The sequence below is a fragment of the Sceloporus undulatus genome, chromosome 7, assembly GCF_019175285.1.
Source record: "Sceloporus undulatus isolate JIND9_A2432 ecotype Alabama chromosome 7, SceUnd_v1.1, whole genome shotgun sequence".
NCBI lineage: Eukaryota > Metazoa > Chordata > Lepidosauria > Squamata > Phrynosomatidae > Sceloporus > Sceloporus undulatus.
The window spans coordinates 20,686,414-20,706,997 of record NC_056528.1 but is presented as its reverse complement, the minus strand read 5'-3'; the positions used below and the strand labels follow the sequence as shown (position 1 = coordinate 20,706,997).

General features: G+C 43.4%; 1 protein-coding gene across 1 annotated transcript; it reads left to right on the top strand.

The window, feature by feature from the left end:
* Window positions 1–1,305: 1,305 nt before the first annotated feature.
* On the top strand, window positions 1,306–16,948 carry DOLPP1 (dolichyldiphosphatase 1). Its single transcript, XM_042480001.1, has 8 exons — window positions 1,306–1,398; window positions 9,518–9,618; window positions 11,035–11,119; window positions 11,781–11,880; window positions 13,110–13,208; window positions 14,116–14,244; window positions 14,864–14,953; window positions 15,642–16,948. The coding sequence occupies exons 1-8, from the start codon at window positions 1,323–1,325 to the stop codon at window positions 15,676–15,678; spliced, it is 717 nt and encodes a 238-aa protein (XP_042335935.1). The 5' UTR covers window positions 1,306–1,322; the 3' UTR covers window positions 15,679–16,948.
* The last annotated feature ends 3,636 nt before the right edge of the window (window positions 16,949–20,584 follow it).

The window sequence follows — 20,584 nt, the reverse complement described above, 5'->3', positions numbered from 1 at the left end:
GAAAACAGTATGCAAACAGGTCATGTAACACCTTTGAAACAGTTTCAAAGGTACCTTTGCGTATTGCTATTCCAGACAAACATGGCTATTATGCTAAACATCACACTACGCTGCTATAGTGCTATTATTCTACTTTCACCACTATGGCCACCTGGGATTTGCAGTTTAGGGAGAGGCATTTGGAATGATCAGCCAGAGATCTCTTAGGCCTCACTAAACTACAGCCCCCATAATTCCAGAGGAGGCAGCCATAGTTGTTAAAGTGGAATCATAGTGCCATAACAGTGTAGTGTGATGCTGATGTTATGTCTCTGAATTCAGAAACACAGTTTAAGCCTCCAAATAGGAAGGGAATGCAAATAGAACAGAGTTCTACGCATGAAGGAATGACTCAATGTCTGCAATGCTGGAAATGTGGGCATTGATGGAACATTTAATTGGGGGTGCAAAATTCTAACTTGGGAGAGCAAAGCCATTTCTCTCAGCTAAAACCCCGAAGGAAGGTATCTTTCTATATAGGGTTCTCAATATGGAAACCAGGGAGGGCCCCTGTATCTTGAATGCTTGTGGTGTTGTTAATTGCCACTTTGGAGAAGGCTCTGTTTAGTAGTGATAGTAGTAAGTGTGGTGTAGAGGTTTGTTGACTGTTAGACTATGACTGGAGAGACCAGGGTTCAAATCCATGGAAAGTGAGCGCCCTTGGGCCAAGTCACACTCTCTCAGCCTCAAGGGATGGCAATGGCAAAGTTGCTCTGAAGGAAAACCCATGACTGCTTCGCCTCACGGTCACCATATGTCACTTGAAGGACAGTAACAATGTGCTTCTTCCCTGAGGTAATAAGGAAGAATAAGAAAGGGTTCTTCCCTGAGGTAAAACCCCACTAAATTCCTCTCAGCCACTACTCTACCCACAATGCCCCTCTCTGCCTCAGAGCCTATTCACGCGCTCTGAGCTTTGATTGGCTGAAACGGGGCGAGGCCATGAGGAGAGGGAAAGAAAACCAAAGCTCCAGGCGACTCCGCGATTGGCGAGGAGAGCCGTCCAATCACCGAGCGCCGCCACGTCCCCGCCTTCCTTTCCATTGGTCTCCTCCTCTACCTCAGCCCTAGCCGCCGATTGGACGCCTGAGCTGCCTTTCTAATTCGCTCTTTGGACTCCTACCGAAAGAAAGGGGGCGGAGCTTGAGGGCTGGGGTGTTGCAGTGCGCGGTGATTGGTTCAAACTACACCTGCCGAGCGTCGCGATTGGCCGAACGCCTTCCCCATTAGCCCCGCCCCCGCCCCGTTGTGTGCCCTCCTATTGGCTGCGGTATCCGAGTAAGATGGCCGCAGCCGGAGAGTGCTCGCTCGCTGTGCCGCTGAGTCCGGTTTCCCTGACGCACGTCGAGTATCCCGCAGGTAAAGGCTCCTGGTTCGGCTGAGGTTGCGAAGGAAGGTCCGGGGAAAGGAGGAGGCGGTTTGGGTCGGAAGGGAGCGAACGCGGAGCTTCGGGAGAGGGGCACTGGGCTGAGGGCGACTACTGCGCATGCGCGCTGGGGGGGCGGCGGTGGCTGGGTGGCCGAGCGCGCATGCGCAGAAGAACTGGGCTTGGGCTTGGCAGGCAAAGAGTGGGGCTTCTCTGAAGAGCTTGGCTTCTGTCTCTCCTCAGGAGGGCTTCTCTCTGGTTTTGCTTTCAGGTGTACAAGTAAACAAACAATGCTTCAGAATAACTACTGTATATATATATATATATATAATGTAGAGAGATCTTGCAGCACCTTCGAGACTCACTGAAAGAAAGAAGTTGGCAGCATGAGCTTCTGCTGACTTAAATCTACTTCCTCAGATGGATTTGCCTTGGGTCTCTTTTTGGGAGGAAGGTAGCATAGAAGACAAATAAATAAAGCACAAAAGTATGTAGGGAGATCTTGGAGCACCTTTGAGACTCACTGAAGGAAAGAAGTTGGCAGCAGGAGCCATCTTCCTAGGCTTCAGTCTACTCCTTGGATGCATTGGGGAAGTAGACTTTGGTCTAGGAACTTCTTTCTCTCAGTGAGTCTCAAAGGTGCTGCAAGATCCCTATGCTATTATTATTAATGGTCATTTATTATATCCAAATGCATCTGAGGAAATAGGCTTCAGTCTAGGAAAGGTCATGCTGCCAACTTCTTTCTTTCAGTGAGTCTCAAAGGTGCTACAAGATCTCTACATTATTATTATTATTATTATTATCCAAATGCATATGAAGAAATACTGTAGACTGAAGTCTAGGTAAGCTCATGCCGCCAACTTTTTTTTTCCATTTAGTCTCCAAGGTGCTACAAGATCTTTCTACATACTGATTCTACAGACTAATACAGCCCTATCTTTGCTGTGGTTAGGCAGGAAGGACCCCTATGAATGTGAAAACCACAAATACCCCCCTCCCCTATTCTTTTTACCTGAGAGAACACATCCCTAGGAATGTCCAGGTCCTCCAAAGCAGCTCTATGGTCAGCATCTGCCAGAGACTGATCATGGAACCATTTTGGAGGGCAAATGCCTAGGGAAGTGTTTTCTCTAGTGATCTCCAAGTTCTCCAGCACAACTGTATGCTCAACCTCTGGCTGAGTTGCGCTGGAGGACCTAGAGATTCCTAGAGGGAACATATTAACCAGAAGCCACAAATATGGAGGGCCAGCAGTATCTGCATTTACAAAATCAATAAATAGATACCATTTCCCAACAAAGGAGCCTTGGTTTGGATTTGCTGTACTTGCTCATATATTGTCCTATATAGGGTTCAACTACTTTGGTAGATGCGATCCTAGGACCTTAAGGGTTGGGAGGGACTTCGATGGCCAGCTATTCCAACCCCACCCTGCCATGCTGGGATGCACAACTCAGTTTATACCCTTTAAAAATAACCTTTTGTACAACACAGTTTTTTATTGTTTGAGCAAAATGGTTTAGGTACTATATACTTCTAATGTACTTACATTGTTTGACATTTATATGACAGCCATACAGTACTCTATATACATCTCGGGTTCTGTGTTATATTACATTTTAGTTCTTTTCTAATTGCTATAGAATTTTTATCGAACTTCATAGTGTGTTTTACTTGTTTTAGTGTTGTTTTCTGTTATATTGAAATGGGCTAAGGGCTAATCAATAAACATTTCTTCTTCCTGAGTAATAGATGGTGCAGACCACAAACTGAACATGAGTAAACAGTGTGGTGCAGAACCTTAAAAAAGCCAATATGATCCTAGGAATCATAGAGTTGGAAGGGACCTCAAGGGCCATCCGGTCCAACCCCATTCTTCCAGGCAGGAATACACCATCAAAGCACTCCTGACAAATAGCCACCCGGCCTCACCACACTCCAATGGAGTGTTTTCCACTGTCAAACAGCCTTTACCGTCATACAGGTCTTCCTCGTGTTGAGCTGTAATCTCTTTTCTTGCAGCTTGAATCCATTGCTCCATGTCTTGATCTCTGGAACAGCAGAGAACAAGCTCCATGTAAATAGCTTCCTCCCAACCAAGAGTCACACAGTACATATACACCATATATATACACTATGTATGCTGCCAATTTCTTTCAGTTAGTCTCAAAGGTGTTACAAGATCCCTCTATACACTATATATACGCCACTCACTTCCATGCCACCAACACCTGGAGATGAAGCAGTCTTGTTTTCTGCAGCTTTAGGGACTAGAACATGGACCAGTGGATTCAAATTACAAGAAAAGAGATTCAGTTTAAACGTTCTGAAGAACTTCTTTACTGTAAGAGGTGTTTGGTGGTAGAATAGATTGCCTTGGAGCATGGAGAGCTCCATTTCTTTCAAGGTTTTTAAACAGAGATCACCTAATTTAAAATCTGATGCTGGAGGAGAGTTCTCTGTGGATACCAGGGACTGCCAAAATGACCAGTGAATGGGTTTGATAGCAATCAGGCTTGAGCTTTGCCTGGAAGCTGAAATGACCGAACTGAGGCTATCATACTTTGGACATAACATGAAACAATGTTTGGAATTTGGAAAAGGCAATAATACTTGGTGAAGTAGGCGGCAGCAGGGAAAGAGGAAGACGGTATTAGTAGAGGTGGTTTGATGAAGTCAAGCCATAGACCAATGTTTGCAAGACTTGAACAGGTCTGTTAATGACAAGATGTTTTGGAGGCCTCTCATTCATAGGGCTGTCATGAGCTGAAGCTGACTTGGTGGCAGTTAACAACAACAGCTAAAAACATGGCATAGCCACAGACTTTCTGCTTTGCTGCAAACCAGAACTCTGTCCCATGCTGTAGATTCCCATGATTAAAAACCATTTGTGAGCTGGATGGCAAACTGCATGTTGCCTTTTTATCTTTTCCTCCCCCACTTTCTAGACACTAAGCACTGTGGGAGTTAGACGCATTGTGGCAATAGAAAAAGCAAAACACTATCACATGTATTATTTATCTCTCTCTGTCTCTCTCTGATATTTAGCTCCTGCGTCTCGTATTTCCTGCACCAAGCTGGGGTTGCTTTGTGCCTGCAAGCTGGTTGTATTCTACAGTTTTGTGTGTGTGGAGAGAGAGAGAGAGAGAATAGCATCAAGTCTCAGTGTCTACTATTTGGAGACTGGGTGGAGCATAGAAGTAGCATTTCTGAGTGATATGCACCCTGTTGTCCTTTGTTTCTTCTTTCCACACATTAATGAATCGAAGCCTTGAATCATTAAAAAGAAGAAGACTACATGCAGAAAGGGATGACAGTAGACGCCACACCTTATGTGCTTTGGACAGCATAGCTCAGTGCTACAGCGCATGGATTGCTTGGAGAAGTTAAATCCTCAGCATTTCTAGTTGCAGCTAGGAAAAATCTGTGCCTAGAACATTGTAATTGTAGACCTGGCAAAGAGAAGCAAGTAAGGAGTCCTGAGTTGGGGGTGTAGCGCTATGGTTTTCTGCTGTTTTGGGGGGACGTTTGTGGTTGCTTTTACTCAGAAGTGGGCAAAGTCTAGTCCTGGAGGAACTCAGGACTGTTGTTGAGGCCCTTGACCTTCTGGAATCCGCAGGGCACCTATCTTCTGCCTTTCCCAAAAGGGTGAATTATGTATCTTATTAACTGCCTTCAAGGTGGCTTTGTCTGAATGGGAGAACTACAAGTGTTCCTGTTAGCAATTGCCCTCTCAGGTCTTTCAAATGCAGGGCAGCTGCGGCTCTCTTGATGGAGTCTATAGTGTGATCTTTCCCCCTCGTCTCCTTCCACTTTGCCAAATTTTGTCATCTTTTTCAGTAAGTCCCATCATTTCATGATATGTCCAAAATACAAAAGCCTAAAAAGTTAGTCATCTTTGCTGCCAGTGAGAGTTCAGACCTGATTTACTCTCAGCCCATGATATCCAGAGAACTCTCCTCCAGCACATTTCAAAGCAGTTGATTTTCTTTCTGTCAGTTTTCTTCACGGTCCAGCTTTCACACCCATACATAGAATTTGGGAATATTATGGCATGGGCAATCTTGATCTTGGTATTCAATGATATATCTTGACACTTAAGCACCTTCTCTAGTTCTTATTAAATAGGTCGCAGGCCTCTGCTGCACTGTTTAAACATTTTAAAAGGCTTTTTATTTCTGAGCACTTCCGTTTTCAAAAAGCATTGGCCATCTGTACCTCCCCCAGAGAGCTCCAGGGATCAAACATTGGCTCCTAGACATGTCTCAGTTGCCCTGCCATGCCTTTGCTGTGGCAATGTGTTGGAGGAACAAGCAGGGATCACTTAAGCAGCATTGCCCAGTGCACCATTTGTTGCCAGTAAGCCAAAATTTCCCCACATTCCTGGTTTAGCGTTTTAAGCAAGCTCAGCTGTTAACTGAGAGACGAAGTGTTGGGTGCTTTTTCCTTCAGAATTGTTGTTTCTTCATAAGCCAGTCTTTGCTCAGTCAGTTTATCAGTCATGCCTTTAATCATTCAGGCAATTGGCAACAATGTCTTTGTAACACCTCTATGAATTAGTCACCTAAAAATCCTTGGATTTTGTTGCTTATCACCGCTTCTCCATGGAATGGGGAAATGTGAAATCATGTAATAATACTTGAGTGGAGGTGACATGAGGAACGGCTTAAGGAACTGAGTATGTTTAGCTTGCAGAACGGAAGACTGAGGCTGCCTCAACACTGCAGAAATAATCCAGTGTGACATCACTTTAACTACCATGGCTCATGGTTGTAGTTGGTTGTGGCAATTCCCAGAATTCCATAGCATTGAGCCATGGCTATTAAAGTGGTGTCAAGTTGGATTACTGTATTTCTGCAGTGCAATCTGAGAGGGGACATGATGACCATCTTTAAATATCTGAAGAGATGTCACATAGAAAGTGGAGCAAGCCTGTTTTCTGCAGCTCCGGAGACTAGACCATGAACCAGTGGATTCAAATGACAAGAAAAGAGATTCCACCTAAACATTAGGAATAATTTTTTGTACCGTTTGACAGTGACTTCTTCATCAGACGTTGATGGACTCTCTATCTTTGGAGATCTTTAAGGTTGGATGGGAGTTTTTCAACAGTGCTGTCGTTGTGTATTCCTACATGGCAGTGGGTTAGACTAGATGGCCTTGTGGTCCCTTTCAACTAAGATACTACAATTCCAATGTAACTCACAAAAGGCTCAGATTTGGGCCTCATTTTGGTGGAGTCTTGGAGGGAAGAAGGAGTGCCTGGAAGTGCCAGATAGGCAACCCAAGCTGACTTTCTATTTGCCTTCTCCTTACAGCTATGTTCAGCGGAAAGTGTAGGTACACAGTCATTGCTTGGAGAATTCAAGTTTTCCAACCCAGATGTGTATTATACAGGGGAAGTTATTCACTCTAGATTGCTGGTTTGAATACAGTGCAGTTCCAAATGCAAGTTAGCTGCGGGAAACAGAGACAGGTTGGAAAATAGCTGAAGAGCTGACCTTGCATCTCTTCTCTTCTGAGCCTTTGGGGAGTTTATTTAAAGTCTTATCAAAGAACAGAGAAATCCAATACTTGACCCAGCCAATTTTCCAAGAGTGTTTTGAATCAGAAAAAGTAGGCAGAACAGGAAAAAAGCAGTAGATGAAATAGAAATAGCTAAGACATAGAGGAAAGACAAAGACACAAACATCTCAGCTTCTTGGGGTTGGGGGACGGGGAAGAATCTGGATGAGTTAAATAGTACTAAAAGTTCTGAAAATGAAACATACCTGAATTGTGGAGAATCTACTTATAAAGCATAGGAAAAGAATTTGCCACTGAGGAGGAATAGATATAAAGCCCATCTCCATAACAGATCTGCCTTTGTTCTGTTAACATTTTTGGGTTTTGGGTTGTCAGCTGAGTGGTGTCATAGGTTCTCATGTTTCCTATTGAAGCTGTGGGATCTGATCACAGATATCGAACCATGAGAGACCTCTGTTAAGAGCTCCTAGCTTCATGGACCTTGGAATGCCAGAGACTGAGGATAACTAGGAAAACAAGCTTTACTCTTTGGTGCTGCCAAGTGTGGTGGTGACTGCCACCTAAGACCAAAGAAGACAAGATATAGGTGATTTGTGATCAGATTTCCCATCTCTTTAGCATGTAATAAGCAACTACAGTCAACCCTCCACATTTGTGGCTTTGACTTTTGATATGTTCTCTTTAGAAGTCGTCCAGTGCAACTCTACTAGAAGTTGACCATAGAGTTGTGCTGGAGGACTTGGATATTAGTAGATAAAACACGTCTCGAGGTATTTCTAGGTTCTCCAGCGTGATTCTGTGGTCACCTTTTGGCTGATGTTAGCCATAGAGTTGCGGTGGAAGACCTCGAGAGGTGTTCTCTTGGGTAGAAAAAACCCCAATGTTTTTTCATATACTTTTTCCCCACTTCCATGGAGGTCCTGTGCCCCAAACCCAAGCGAATGTGGAGGACCCCTTGTACATATGTGATACTGTGCGCACACAATTTTAATTTCTCTTTTTCTCTTTCTCATACAATCACTAAATGTTCTTTTTAAAATATAAATTAGAATTCAAAGCTGTATTTGGGACAGTTTTAAAGGAAAGTAAAACACACTCCCTTTCCCCTTGACATTGTCATTTGGTGGTTTCACATCTGTCGTATAGGGCTTCCCCCTATTCTTAAAGGTCAAAATGTCTTTCCTAAGGCTTAGTTTTCAGCTAAAACAGGCGGGTGATTTTAGTCTCGCTGTTCCCACCTCTGGAATGTGGCCTCCAAGAAGTCAAATCCAGCTCTCAGGCTGAAAGGACATCTTAAGAATGTGGGGGTTCCCCGCTTTTCACATCTTATCCATTATCCTGAAGGCTGTATCCAACCTTGATACCTGGAGATAGTTTTGCTTCTGGGTACCAGTCACTGGGAAAGAACAGAAGGGAGGCATTGTGATAAATTGGCCCAATTGCTCAGGGATGGCATGCAAAATAAAAAGCATACAGCCATGCCCATTTCTGCTGTACTGGTTGAACTGATTCTCACCCGCTGTGGGACCATCTGTACTGTTCTCCCACTTGCTTTTTATGTAGTTGCCAGAGAATCTCTCCTGTTGATATTGTTGCGCAAGCGAGTTAAAATCCACCTGCTCCCACTATAAGGGTGTCTCTTTCTAGTGCTGAAAGCACATTTATGTGTTTCTGTAAACCTCACCGCCACTTGTTCCAGTCTTAAACTAAACCTAGTGCATAAAGCAAAATGAAAAAAGAGTCCAGCCCTTCTCTTTTGGGTCTCTGTCTGTGCAAAGAAGTGAAGGATGTGTTGCTTGTATACATAGGATCCCCATCCCTGGTTTTACTGCTGGAGTCTTTTTTCAAAGCTTGCGAGCTGCTATTCCTCTGAGAATAAAAGCCTTCCTGTCAAGTAGCCTGGAAATATTTTTCTCTTGCATGTGTTTCTTAAAAAGCAACAGAAGCCCTGCACCAAGTGATGATGATGTGACCAAAATTTCTTCCACAAGCAGACATTTTTCAGGAAATGGTGGTGAAAACTGGGTGTTTGGAAGAAGGATGTGGTCTGGCTTCCATTTATCCCGGGCTACATTTCCATTTTTAGTCAATGCTTTTGTGGTAAGCCCCACATTTTCCTCTGGTGTCAGGTGGGTGCTGTGCTTTATTCCATCTCTAGCTCTCTCTTTCTCTTACACTCAAATACACACACACACACTCCTCTCCATTCAATAAGAGTGTATCCACATTGTCAATTAGAGAAGTTTGATACCACTTATAACTGCCATGACTACAGAATCCTGGGTTTTGTAGTTTGGTGAGGTATTCAGCCTGGTCTGTCACAGAGCTCTGTTGCAGTGTAGTTTTGCTGTTGCTGTTGTGTGTCTTCATGTCATTTTCAACTTATGACGAACCTATCACAGGGTTTTTTTTTGGCAAAGTTTTTTCAAAGAGGGTTTGCCATTGTCATCCTTTGAGGGATGTTAAATTTGTGGCCTTGGCAAGCTTTGTGGCAAGGTCTTCACCAAGCTGCATGAAGACATGGAAGGAAAGTAGGCAAGACTGCACTTGGTCACTGTTTGACTCTTTTCTCTCCCACCTCAGGTGACTTTACAGGTTATCTCCTTGCCTACGTAAGCCTGGGTCCTATTTTCATCATAGTTGGCTTCATCACACTCATTGTTTTCAAGAGAGAACTTCACACGGTGAGTCTGGCTTCTATATTCCAACCAAAGCTGGTGACCTTTTGCATTTTGGAGTTCCACAACTTTCCCTTCTCCTGTCCCTCTTATCTACCAAACATTGTCAGATGCGCAACTGTATGTTGAGACAGCATGATAAACCATAGTTTGTTGCTCTAGCCAGCCATTGCCTGGCAGGTGGTCAAACAAACTATGGTTTGCCTCTCCCATTTCTGCTTGGTTTATCTTGCACCCATTTGATGGGCAGTTGGGGAAACAAACCAGAAACAAACCATTGCTGTTTATATAGATGGTACAATAATCCATGGTTTAAATAAACCTGAGTTCATGAGTCACTACCAAACCATAGTTTTATATGTCATAACAAGCCAGATTACAACAAACCAATGTCAGAATAATACCTGTGTTAATCTATTTCAGTAGAAGAAACAAGAGAGTCTTAAGGCGTTTAAAAGACTTACAGCAGCATAGAGTATATTGTATATACACATGGAGTACTGAGAGACAAAAAACAACAATCCTGTGTTTCTTACAGAGTGATCCCAAAAGATCAAGCAAGACAAGAGAAGGAGAGACATAGGTACCTGACAGTACAGTGAAGAGCACAAATGCATGCAGGAAGCCATCAGCTTGAATGTGACTCATTCCTGATTTGTTTAGCAGCCAGTGGTGAATAGGCCTAGCAAGATCAATGGAGATAGTAGCAGAGCGAAAGAGGTAGCAGTAGTTACGTTGCAGATTGATTTATGTTTTCATTAACTTACATTTTTTTCCAGAAGTGTGGGAAACCTCAGGCCCTGGGGCTGAATCTGGCTTGCTGTGTTTCCCCAGAAGGCTGTTCCCCCTTCCCCATGACACTTTCAGTGTCATAGGCGTCTCTCCTAAGGCTTAGGTACTGGCAGAAGGAGCTTTGAGTTGAAATATGCTGCCATTTTTAGTTCCATCCCTCTGGCCTTACCAGCCCCTGGAATGTAGCCCTCCAGTCATTTCTTGTTAACTGTCACCAACTATTTTTCTTACTGAATGTGCTTGGTCTTTTGAAAAAATAATCGTTGTATTAATTCAGGATTTGGTGATGTTTCTTCTTTGTGGGCAAGCTTGTGAAGTTGTATTTAAAAGGCAGATGATGATGGTGGAATCCTATTGGTGCACTCAGCCAGTGTAATACAACTGACGGCAGCAGGACAGAAAAGGCCATGGGCATAGTATTTATGAAGGAGGCCAAAGCACTAGAGAAGTAATTTGTGCAGAGCCAGCAGATTTTGTCCACTTGCCTCATCAGGCCTCCATAGTCCTGGAAAAAGTGCAACTACTTGCATAGTACACTAATAGGATTCTGTTCCAAAGCTCTAAATAAATAGCTCATTACAAGTTGCTTAATCTGACTCAGAATCTTGTATTGCTACTTTCCTTTTGTAGATCTCTTTCTTGCTGGGGCTGCTATTCAACGAAGGTGTGAATTGGCTCATAAAGAATATTATCCAAGAGCCACGGCCTTGTGCAGGTAGGCTATTGCTGGTGGGGAAGGGCATGGGTGGTTACAACCCAACAGGTGGGGGGGGGGGGGGGGTTTGGTGGAGCTGGAGGAATAATTCTTACTCTCAGTTGGATTTGAGAATTATACTTACCGAGTCAGTACAGATTGAGCCTCCCTTATCTGGAACTCCAAAAATCTGAAATACTCCAAAACCTTAGGGAAAGAGTTCCAGTGCCTGGGCGCATCCACATTCCCAACAAACATGCTTATGGAGGTAGTAGTGGGGGATTCAGCATCCTCCCTGTCCTTTATCCCAGGTAGGAGAATTGAAATCATGTTGCACTACAACTCCCAGCATTCCTCACCATTGCTGTGAGTTGCTGTTTAAACCATATCTGCAGGCCACCCGTGATTTAACCCAAACCCAGTTGTAGGCAATAGATACTGTTCACCCGAATCCCTGTAACTAGGGATATAACACTGATATCCATTACAAATACTTCTCATAACACCAGCTAGCATTGGCTATGTAGGTAATGAGGATTGTAGTCCCACATATTAGAAGGCCTTCTGGTTGGAGAAAGAGAAACAGAGGAAAGACAGCCATGCTGGGTCTTAGAGTTCTACTGGCCATTCATGCTTTCATGAGCCCTTTGTTTGTTTTCTGTCTCCTTTGCCGCCTCTTCAGAAATCCATCCATCGGTCCATTCGAAGTACGCGATGCCTTCCAGCCACTCCCAGTTCATGTGGTTTTTTGCCATCTACTCTTTCCTCTTCCTATATTTAAGGTGAATCACTTTCCCCTCAATATTCATTAGAGGTGTTACAGACTCACTATTAGATATGATGTGATCTGGCAAGGACAGTTCCTTTCCTGTCTGCCTTCATCTGTTTTTCAATTGGGTTTCCAAAGATAGTTCCAGTGGAGTGGAGAGGACCTTTTGTGGAGCAGGGCAGCCAAATGCTCATTTTCTTTTCTAATGTGTATATTTGTAACAAGTGTGATCTGGGGTTTGGGTTTTTCTGATGCCAGGGTGAGGTAGTAGACTATCTGAATTTGTTTAAGGATCACAAATGGTGCTGTGTTTGCAATTGATTTTGCAATGGAATCCCCCCCCCAAATGTTTTTGTAGAAATAAGTTTACAGTGACATCTAAAGTCAGCCTGTATGCGCACCAAGATGGCATCTGATGACTGGCATTAGACCCAACCAAGTTCAGAAATCTGTGTGTACACTTACGTATGTATATCATAAATTTAGCAAGCTTCCAGCCCTTACAGAAGTGAACAGGCCTTGAGAATGTATGGGGAATGTGTCCTTGATCAGTTTATTTGTACAGTCCATGTGGTTGCCAGTATGCCCAGCTTCAGAAATCTGTGTGTGCACTTATGTATATTATAAATCGAGATATTTCTAGTCCTTACAAGAGGTGAACAGAGCTTGAAGATGTATAGGGAAAGTGTCCTTGAAAAGCTTATGTGTCCAATCAATGTGGGCTGCATCTGCACTGCAGAAATAATCCAGATTGATACCACTTTAACTACCATGGCTCACTAGTATGGAATTCTGAGAACTGTCGTTTGTTGTGGCAGCAGAGCTCTTTGATAGAAAAGCCTAACTGTCTCACAAAACTACAATTCACAGAAAATGCCATAGTATTGAGCTATGGCAATTAGAGTGATCTCAGCCTGGATTATTTCTGCAGGGCAGATGCAGCCATGGTTGCTGCATTCATGCTCAAACATTTGATAATAACATATTTTCCCTTTAATACCCTGTTTTATAATTTTAGGTGCAGACCTAAATACGCTATAGGCGAAGAGGACAAAAAACTAGGCAGTTTTTCTTTGTTCCGTGTTTTTCATTTTCAGAATTAAAGATTTGGGTGTTTGTGCATCTTTTTAATGTAGGTGTAGCATTTTAGGCCTGCCAGGCATAAGTTTACTAGATTGTGATCATAACTGCTTGCCTGTCTAGTGAAAAGTCATTCAGGTTCAATCTCTTTGTTCCCTCCAGAATGCACCAAACAAACAATGCCAGGTTTCTGGACTTACTGTGGAGACATGTGCTGTCCCTCTGCCTCTTAACAGTGGCCTTTCTGGTCTCATACAGTAGGTATGTCACTTTTTGTTATAGTGAATAGTTTTGGGTCCCTGTTGTGCTATTGGTGCATCGTTCCTGAGAGCAGCCTATTAAAACTGAATTGGTTCTGGCTGCGATGCAACATCTTTTTTCTTCTTCTTCAGGGAAATGCTTTTGTAGATATGCCAGAGATAATTCTTAAACAGTCATTTTGTACGAAAAGCCCATTGAGGCTTATGCTATAAGAGGCTGAGCTACAAATCAGGGAAGTCCCAAATTTCAGTATTGTTTCAGATGTAAACATACTAGCTGGACTTAGTCACAGACCAGCAATCTTCAATTACTGGCCTGCCTTATAAGGTTGTGATACTGAAATAATAGTTGAGACCTTCCATTGTGAGCTGCAAAACATAACTTTACCATAACAGAGCTACATCTCTGAGATGATAAAGAACCATGTTAGAGAATTGTGACAGCATGCAGTGGGACACTGCACAAGATGTCCCACCCCATCAGGGGGCCACTGCACAAGACAACAGAGTGTTCCTGCAGCCAGATGCAAAATCAGTGCTGAGACCTCTGGAGGACATTGACAGATGTCTTTCCTTGTGTAATCATTCTGCATCTGGTCATGGACATGGGGACATAGCTCGATGGGGTGGGGATGGGCTTCAGAGAGTATACGGTAGGTCCAGGGTGGTGGTGTATGGCTCAGCCTAATATACAGTGGGTCTGTAAGTGGAACTACTATGCTAGGCTGAGCCATACAGAATTGCAGCCTGAAAGGCTATTTGCACTGCAGAAGTAATAAGAGTTTGATACCAGCTTAACTGCCTTGGCACCATCCTAGGGAATCTTTCCTTTGAAAATTGGTAAGTGGCACAACCACTTATCTAGCATCCTTGCTTCTTAATAATCCTTCCTCTTCTCCGGCATCCAGGGTCTATCTACGCTACCACACCTGGAGTCAAGTTGTTTACGGAGGCCTTGCAGGGACCATCATGGCCGTAGTTTGGTTTATCTTCACGCAGGAAATCTTAACACCATTATTCCCAAGAATAGCTGCCTGGTAAGTCTTTCTTGCCCTTTCTGGTGTCCCCTCCACAATCAGTCTGCCTTCAGGAAAGTGACACCACAGTTTTGGAATATTTTGGAAAAGAAAGATTAGATGTCTTTTCACTTAGTATATGGAAAATCTTTTTCTCGGGGGATGTCACTTGAAGCTGAAGCTGGGAAGCAACTATGTATTTGAAAGGTCCTAAGTCTCAGCTTCCACCATATGTGAAAACTTCCACAGTCCCATTGCGACCACCAGGAGTGAGAGTTTATGGTAGGGCATGAATATAATCGTTTAATATATATTTTAAGCATTCAGGCTGAGGGATAATGAGAGCTAATATGTAACATTTCCAACTGTAATTTTAATAAGTAATTAAGAGGCCAGCCTCCTCTCCCTATGTAATTATAGAGTTTAGTTAGTCACAAAATTAACATTTCCAGGCTCACCTCTGAACGACTTTCCAAACATTTCAGGTTCTGCCTTCTAGCTAAGTTCAGAGTACTATGTCCTGTTGATGCATTGAGATTATAAAAACTAACAAAAATAAGAGCTGAAGTGAATTCTCATTCTCTGTTTCCTGTCTCTCTTCCCTCTTCCACTCTACTTTCTTCCCCTCTACCCTTTCCAGGCCAATATCTGAATTCTTCTTAATTCGAGACACCAGTCTCATCCCGAATATCCTATGGTTTGAATACACCGTCACCAGGGCAGAAGCCAGGTAAGAATAAGGCTTAGCGATTGTGCAGAAAGCCACTAGGTACACAGTCTGTTAAAAGTTCGTAGCCTGGATGAGAATTCAGTGGTACATGAGCTCTAGTTTGGACCTGAAAATTTAAGCCATTTGAACTACTGAAGTAACCACTTTTTGGCAGCCATCTGTCTTAGCAAGGTCTACATATTATACTTGCCAGAAGGTTGTTTCAGTGAATGTGATCCCTTGGGCAAGTGGTCCTTTCTCCCTGAGGGTGTCCCAGTGCACAAATTATGGAAAGGCCTTGAACATCTTGGCTACGATTTTCAAAAATGAGTACAGGTTGAGTCTCCCTTATTCGAAATGGTAATGGTAAATGCTTGCAACGGTAAATTGGTTTATGATATTGTGAATTCCCAATAGAATGCCAGCCAAAGTTGGACTGCAGCCAGTGGCAAGGAGTCCAACAAGGGAAGGGTCTCAGGTCATCCCCTCATGGCCAAATCTAATTTTCTAGTGAGCCCCACCGAACTCTTTCAGAGATTACATTGCATTTGAGTAAGACTCAGTGCAGTCAGTTGACTTAAGATGTCTGTAACCTGAAGACTGCCCTCCATGTGAACCATTTTGAGGGCTGAGTCTGGGGAGGAAGGGAGGGCTGGAATTCCCTGCAAAACACACCCATCAAATTTTGATTCCCACCTGCCTGCTGCAGGAACCGACAGCGTAAGCTGGGGACCAAGCTGCAGTGAACTTGGAAGGCTCTCCAGAAGCGGACCACCTGATTCTGCCTAGCGATGATGAAGGGCCAGAGCAGAGAGACCTGTACAGAGCTGGGAGCGAGGTGTGGAGCCTTTTTAAAGAAAGACAGACCAAAGGACCAGGCAGGGACCACCACCTGAAGACCAGAGGCCTTTTCCAACCTAGCTGGATCAACCCTGCTGCATGTTGAGGACCGAACGGGCACAGGCCCCCTCCCTTCTCCCCATTTATATATTGCAGATGCACAGTGTTAGGCACGCCCTTACTCTCCCTGGGGCACGACCTACGGGGATTCCTCCTGCACAACTCGGCCCATTTCGCCCGGAGCTTGTGCAAGACTGACGCCGGTAGGCCATGCCCATGGATTTCTTTTTGAAAAAGTGGGGCAGGGGAGTGGGGTGCTTGGAGAATATACCTAGTATCTTGTCAGCGGGATAAACCATATATAGCTCTGACATTTTTTTTCCTATCGAATCTCCCCTTTTTTGCGGCATGCAATATACCCACTATTTATTACTATTATTTTTTAAACGGACTGTTGTTTGCAAAAAGGGGTAGGGGGTGGGGAGGAAATGGAGGGTGCCTGTTTGGATATGGGTTTTGGGGAAGGGGAAGCTATTTTATCTCCCCTGGGGGGCATGGGGGAGGATTGAGGGAGGGTTACTGAAGCTAATGGGGAGGGGGGGTGGCAGCCAAGGGGGCTGGATTGGCGGCCTTTTTTTCCTTTGACTTTTAATTTTCCATGACTGTTCAAAGCATCTGGGTCAACCTCAGGTGCACTTTGTATCAACTGTAAGAACATTACAACTAGAGGGATTGCTTTATTTTTAACACTAGTGACCTTTCTGCACACGGGTTAGTGGAAGGTGCACACGCATGTGAGTGTGTGTGTGTGTGGGTATGTTGACACAGTGGTGAAAATTCCACTATGCTAATTTTATTTTTGTGGGGGTTTTTTTGGCCCACCTTTCATTCAGATAAACTTGTTCAGACTGTTTGCTAGGGACCAGTTCTTTTCCCTTTCGTGCCAATAATTTCATCCCCTCTTCACCACATCATGCCTTTTCCTTCTCTTCCCCTACTCCTCTACCTAAAATACCCACTCACACCACTGAAAACTTTGTTACTGGTTGTTTAACATGGAAAAACAAAAGCTAAAAGGAAGCACTGTTAAGGCACCGCTATGTTCTTAATGGTTTACAATGATCCTTAAGCTATCCCCAAACTTTTACATACTCAATAAAAGCGTTTTTATGGTCAGGTCTAGTCTATACTTGATTTTGTTGCAGTGGTTTCCAATTGTGTATGGGTTTCACAAATGCAGGAAGATGGATAGGTGTCTCTTTTTGAGGCTTGAGGCCTCTTGAGCCCTGCTTGGGAAACAGTTGCAGGTCACCCCTAAGTTGGAGGCCCACCTACATCGAAATAGGCACTCGGCTTCACATTTTGGTTCACAACTTTGCAAAAAATGGTCATAAATACTTCCCATTAAAATCAGAAGCACCTTCAGCAAGCATCAACTGCTCCATTCTTTTGCTTTCAGCAGGATTTAGGCTTCAGCCCTGCACACTTACATCTATGAGACCTTGTTGTTCATTACCTTCACCATCAACTTACGTGAAACTTGGTTGTTGAGAGACCTCCAGGTTACCCAGCCATCTGCAGTTCTGGTCAGGTCTAGCAAACTCAGGGCAGCCATGGCTTCCTTGACTGAGTCTATCATCCTGTAAAGCAGTTGTCTTTCCCTACTGTCTTGAGTCTTACTTCTAAGCACGGCTTGCTTCTGTGTAGACTGCTGTAGGATTGCATTGCCAAAATGTGTCCAATATACCGGTTTGCACCCAGCTCTTTAGCTGAATGCTTTGCCCAATACAAGGCATGGCCTTTGCTGGATTATGGAGTGTCTTATTTTATAACCCGTATGATGGGATGGGTAATTGCCTTGCTTTAGGACGGATGGGGAACCTAGGGCCTAAGAGGGAAAGAGCATGTCCCCTACACACAGCAAGTCTCTAAGAAATTACATCAGAGCAACCAGGAAGGTCAGGTACTGTACAATACTGCTGAACGTACGCCCTTCCAGATTCTGAGAAACTACTATTCCCATCATGTCTTACCACCAGCCAAGCTGAGGGAAATTTTAGCCAGGCGCATGAGGTCTTGGTTGCATCTCTCCTCCTTATGGCAACACTACATATAGTGTCGCCATAAGGGGAGGAGGTTCAACCAAGCCCTCGTGAACCTGGCTAAAACTTCCTTCAGCTTGACTGGTCCTGAAGCACGATGGGAACAGTAGTTCATCAGAACCTGGAGCGCCATAAGTTCCCCACTCCTGCTTTAAGACCTGCTGTAGGTCAGCTCTTGTGGTGTGGCTACCATGCTGTGATGCTGCTGTTTCTGGGAGAGTACACATATGCTTTGAGAAGGCACACTATTATCAGCTTGGTTTTATAGTTTTCCATGCTGTAGCCACTATCCTATATCCAGTATAGCGTAGTATGTGGAACCACACTATAGCTGGCCATTCACTGCCTCCCAGACTCTGCCTGGTTAGAGCAGTGGGGAAACACTGGGCTATGTTCCTGTAACCAGACACAAAATTATTACATCCTCTGGAGATCCCTGCAGATGATGCAGTTATTCCCCATCTGGCTACAAGGGCATAACCAACGCTCTCACCAAGCATGGAGTGGTCATGGGTGCAGTGAGTCTAGGATAGGCCTGGGGATGGGGGGAAGGAGTTTTGATCAAAGGAATACCAAGCTGCACATTAACCAAAACAAAGGTTGACATGACTGTATAAGTCACTAAGAACATGCCTGACAATACTAGTTTGGGGCTCTTTGAAGCCAGACTAATTGCACAAACAGCTTTCTAGCTTCAGAATGTACCAAAGTTTCTGGCTTCATTGTGACTAAGTAGCGATCATGATTACAGAACAGTTACCTAGATTTACTAAGATACTTCATTTACTAAGTCGCTTGTGTAGAATGCTGGTCATGAACTTTGTAGCTAAAGCCAGTGTGAGTGCAAATGACCGCATTTGAGAGCATCTGCATTTATTCTCTGCCGTGCGTCAATATGCAGTTTGACACCACTAACTGCCATGGCTCAATGCTATGGAGTCCTGGGATTTGAAGTGGTATTTGCTGACAGAGAAGTCTGTCTTACAAAACTACAAATCCCAGAATCCCATAGCATTGAGCCAGGGCAGTTAAAGAGGTGTCAGACTGCATTATTTTGGCAATTTGGAATATGCAGCCCAAAAAAACTTACACATGGGGGACATAAAATGTGAAAGCAGCCTTTACTCTCAGTTATGTACAAGCAAACTTCCAAGTAGCCTTATTGCAGCCCAGCCCCATTAAAACTGGGTTAGATTTGCATTGCATAGCATCTATTTTTCAGAGCCCTTTCATACATTATCACACACACACACACATACAAAAGTAGTAGTACAATTTATAAACAGATTGTGGAAGCACTTGCTGGAAAGCATCATCAAATTGCACACATTCACAATTTTTCAGTAAACCATTAAAGCAGTTGTAGCTGAACAGCATATTGAAAGTGTGTTGATATTTTGTTTTTAAAGATTTTGTTTTTCACTCATGCCTGTAAGAGAGGTCTGTATAATTCAGAAATTTGAAATTGGTTAGAAGTTAAATTTGTCGTTCTCAATTTGCAAAAAATCAGCACCAAATTTTGAACACATTTACTTTAATAATGAAAACACCAGGCTCTGCTATAAAGCCATGCCTGGTTACGTTAATTTGCTATTCCAGTAATTCTAGGTTTTTAATGATTTAACAATTCAAATCATTAATAATATTAACCATGTAAAGGTCAACAACTTAAGATTTCTTCAATACTGATGCATTAGTGTCATTGCTAATGTTTTTCAGGATGAGAAAATGCCTGGGTTAGTGGCACAGAAGGGACCTGAATGGCCAACTTTCCAACTCAGCCTTCAAGCCTTCATTTATAAAGGACACTGACAATAAAATTAAAGAGTTCCTTAACAGTTGCATGAATCTGGCCACCATAAATGTAGGTCAAAGAGTGAAGTCAACACCGACCCTAACTAACCAAATACTACTTTCAGGCGACTGTTGTAAACAATTCTACACACTTAAGAAAAATAAAATAGTCTCCCTTTGTCCCTGCCTGGGCAGGAAAATACAAGGCACTTCTGTAGGGTTTTTGTTGTTAAACTTTTCTTAAAAACAAGTTGCTCACATCTGAAAAGAATGCAGTAGTCTTACAAATAAAGAGGCAAAGGTGGGAGGGAAACCACCCAAATCGTTTTGGCACAATCTAATACAGATTTAAAGGCGTTCAGACTTGCTCATTCACAGTCTCAAGACCAAAAATAAAATGTTACTTGTCCTTCCACTTGCCGTCTCGATCTGTCACTCTTTTGAAGCAATGATTTTGGTGAACACCCCAGAGACAGCACTGTTTTAATTCTCCTTCCTTACCCTAGTCCTAAGAACTAAATACTGTAGAGAGAATCTCACTTACTTAAACCAAAAACATTTTAGCCACCTCTGCTAGTGTTTCCCCATTGGGATGTAGCAGACAGTGATCACTCAAAAGTGCATGGTTGGAAAGTCAACTGAACATCACATATGTGACTTGCAGTGCGCCATTCACTTTTTTTGGCAGCCCTTGTTGTTGTCTAAACTCTATAACCATGAGATCATGCCAGCTGAGCCTTCCTGGCAATGCTCCCCTCCATTCAAAACATGTTTATGTTCCTATTCACTGAGGACCTTTGCAGCACCTTTGAGATTAACTGAGTGAAAGAAGTTGTAGCATAAACTTACAGATTTAGGTCTAACCTGCACTGCAGAAATAATGCAGTTTTTAAATTTATTATTATTATTATTATTA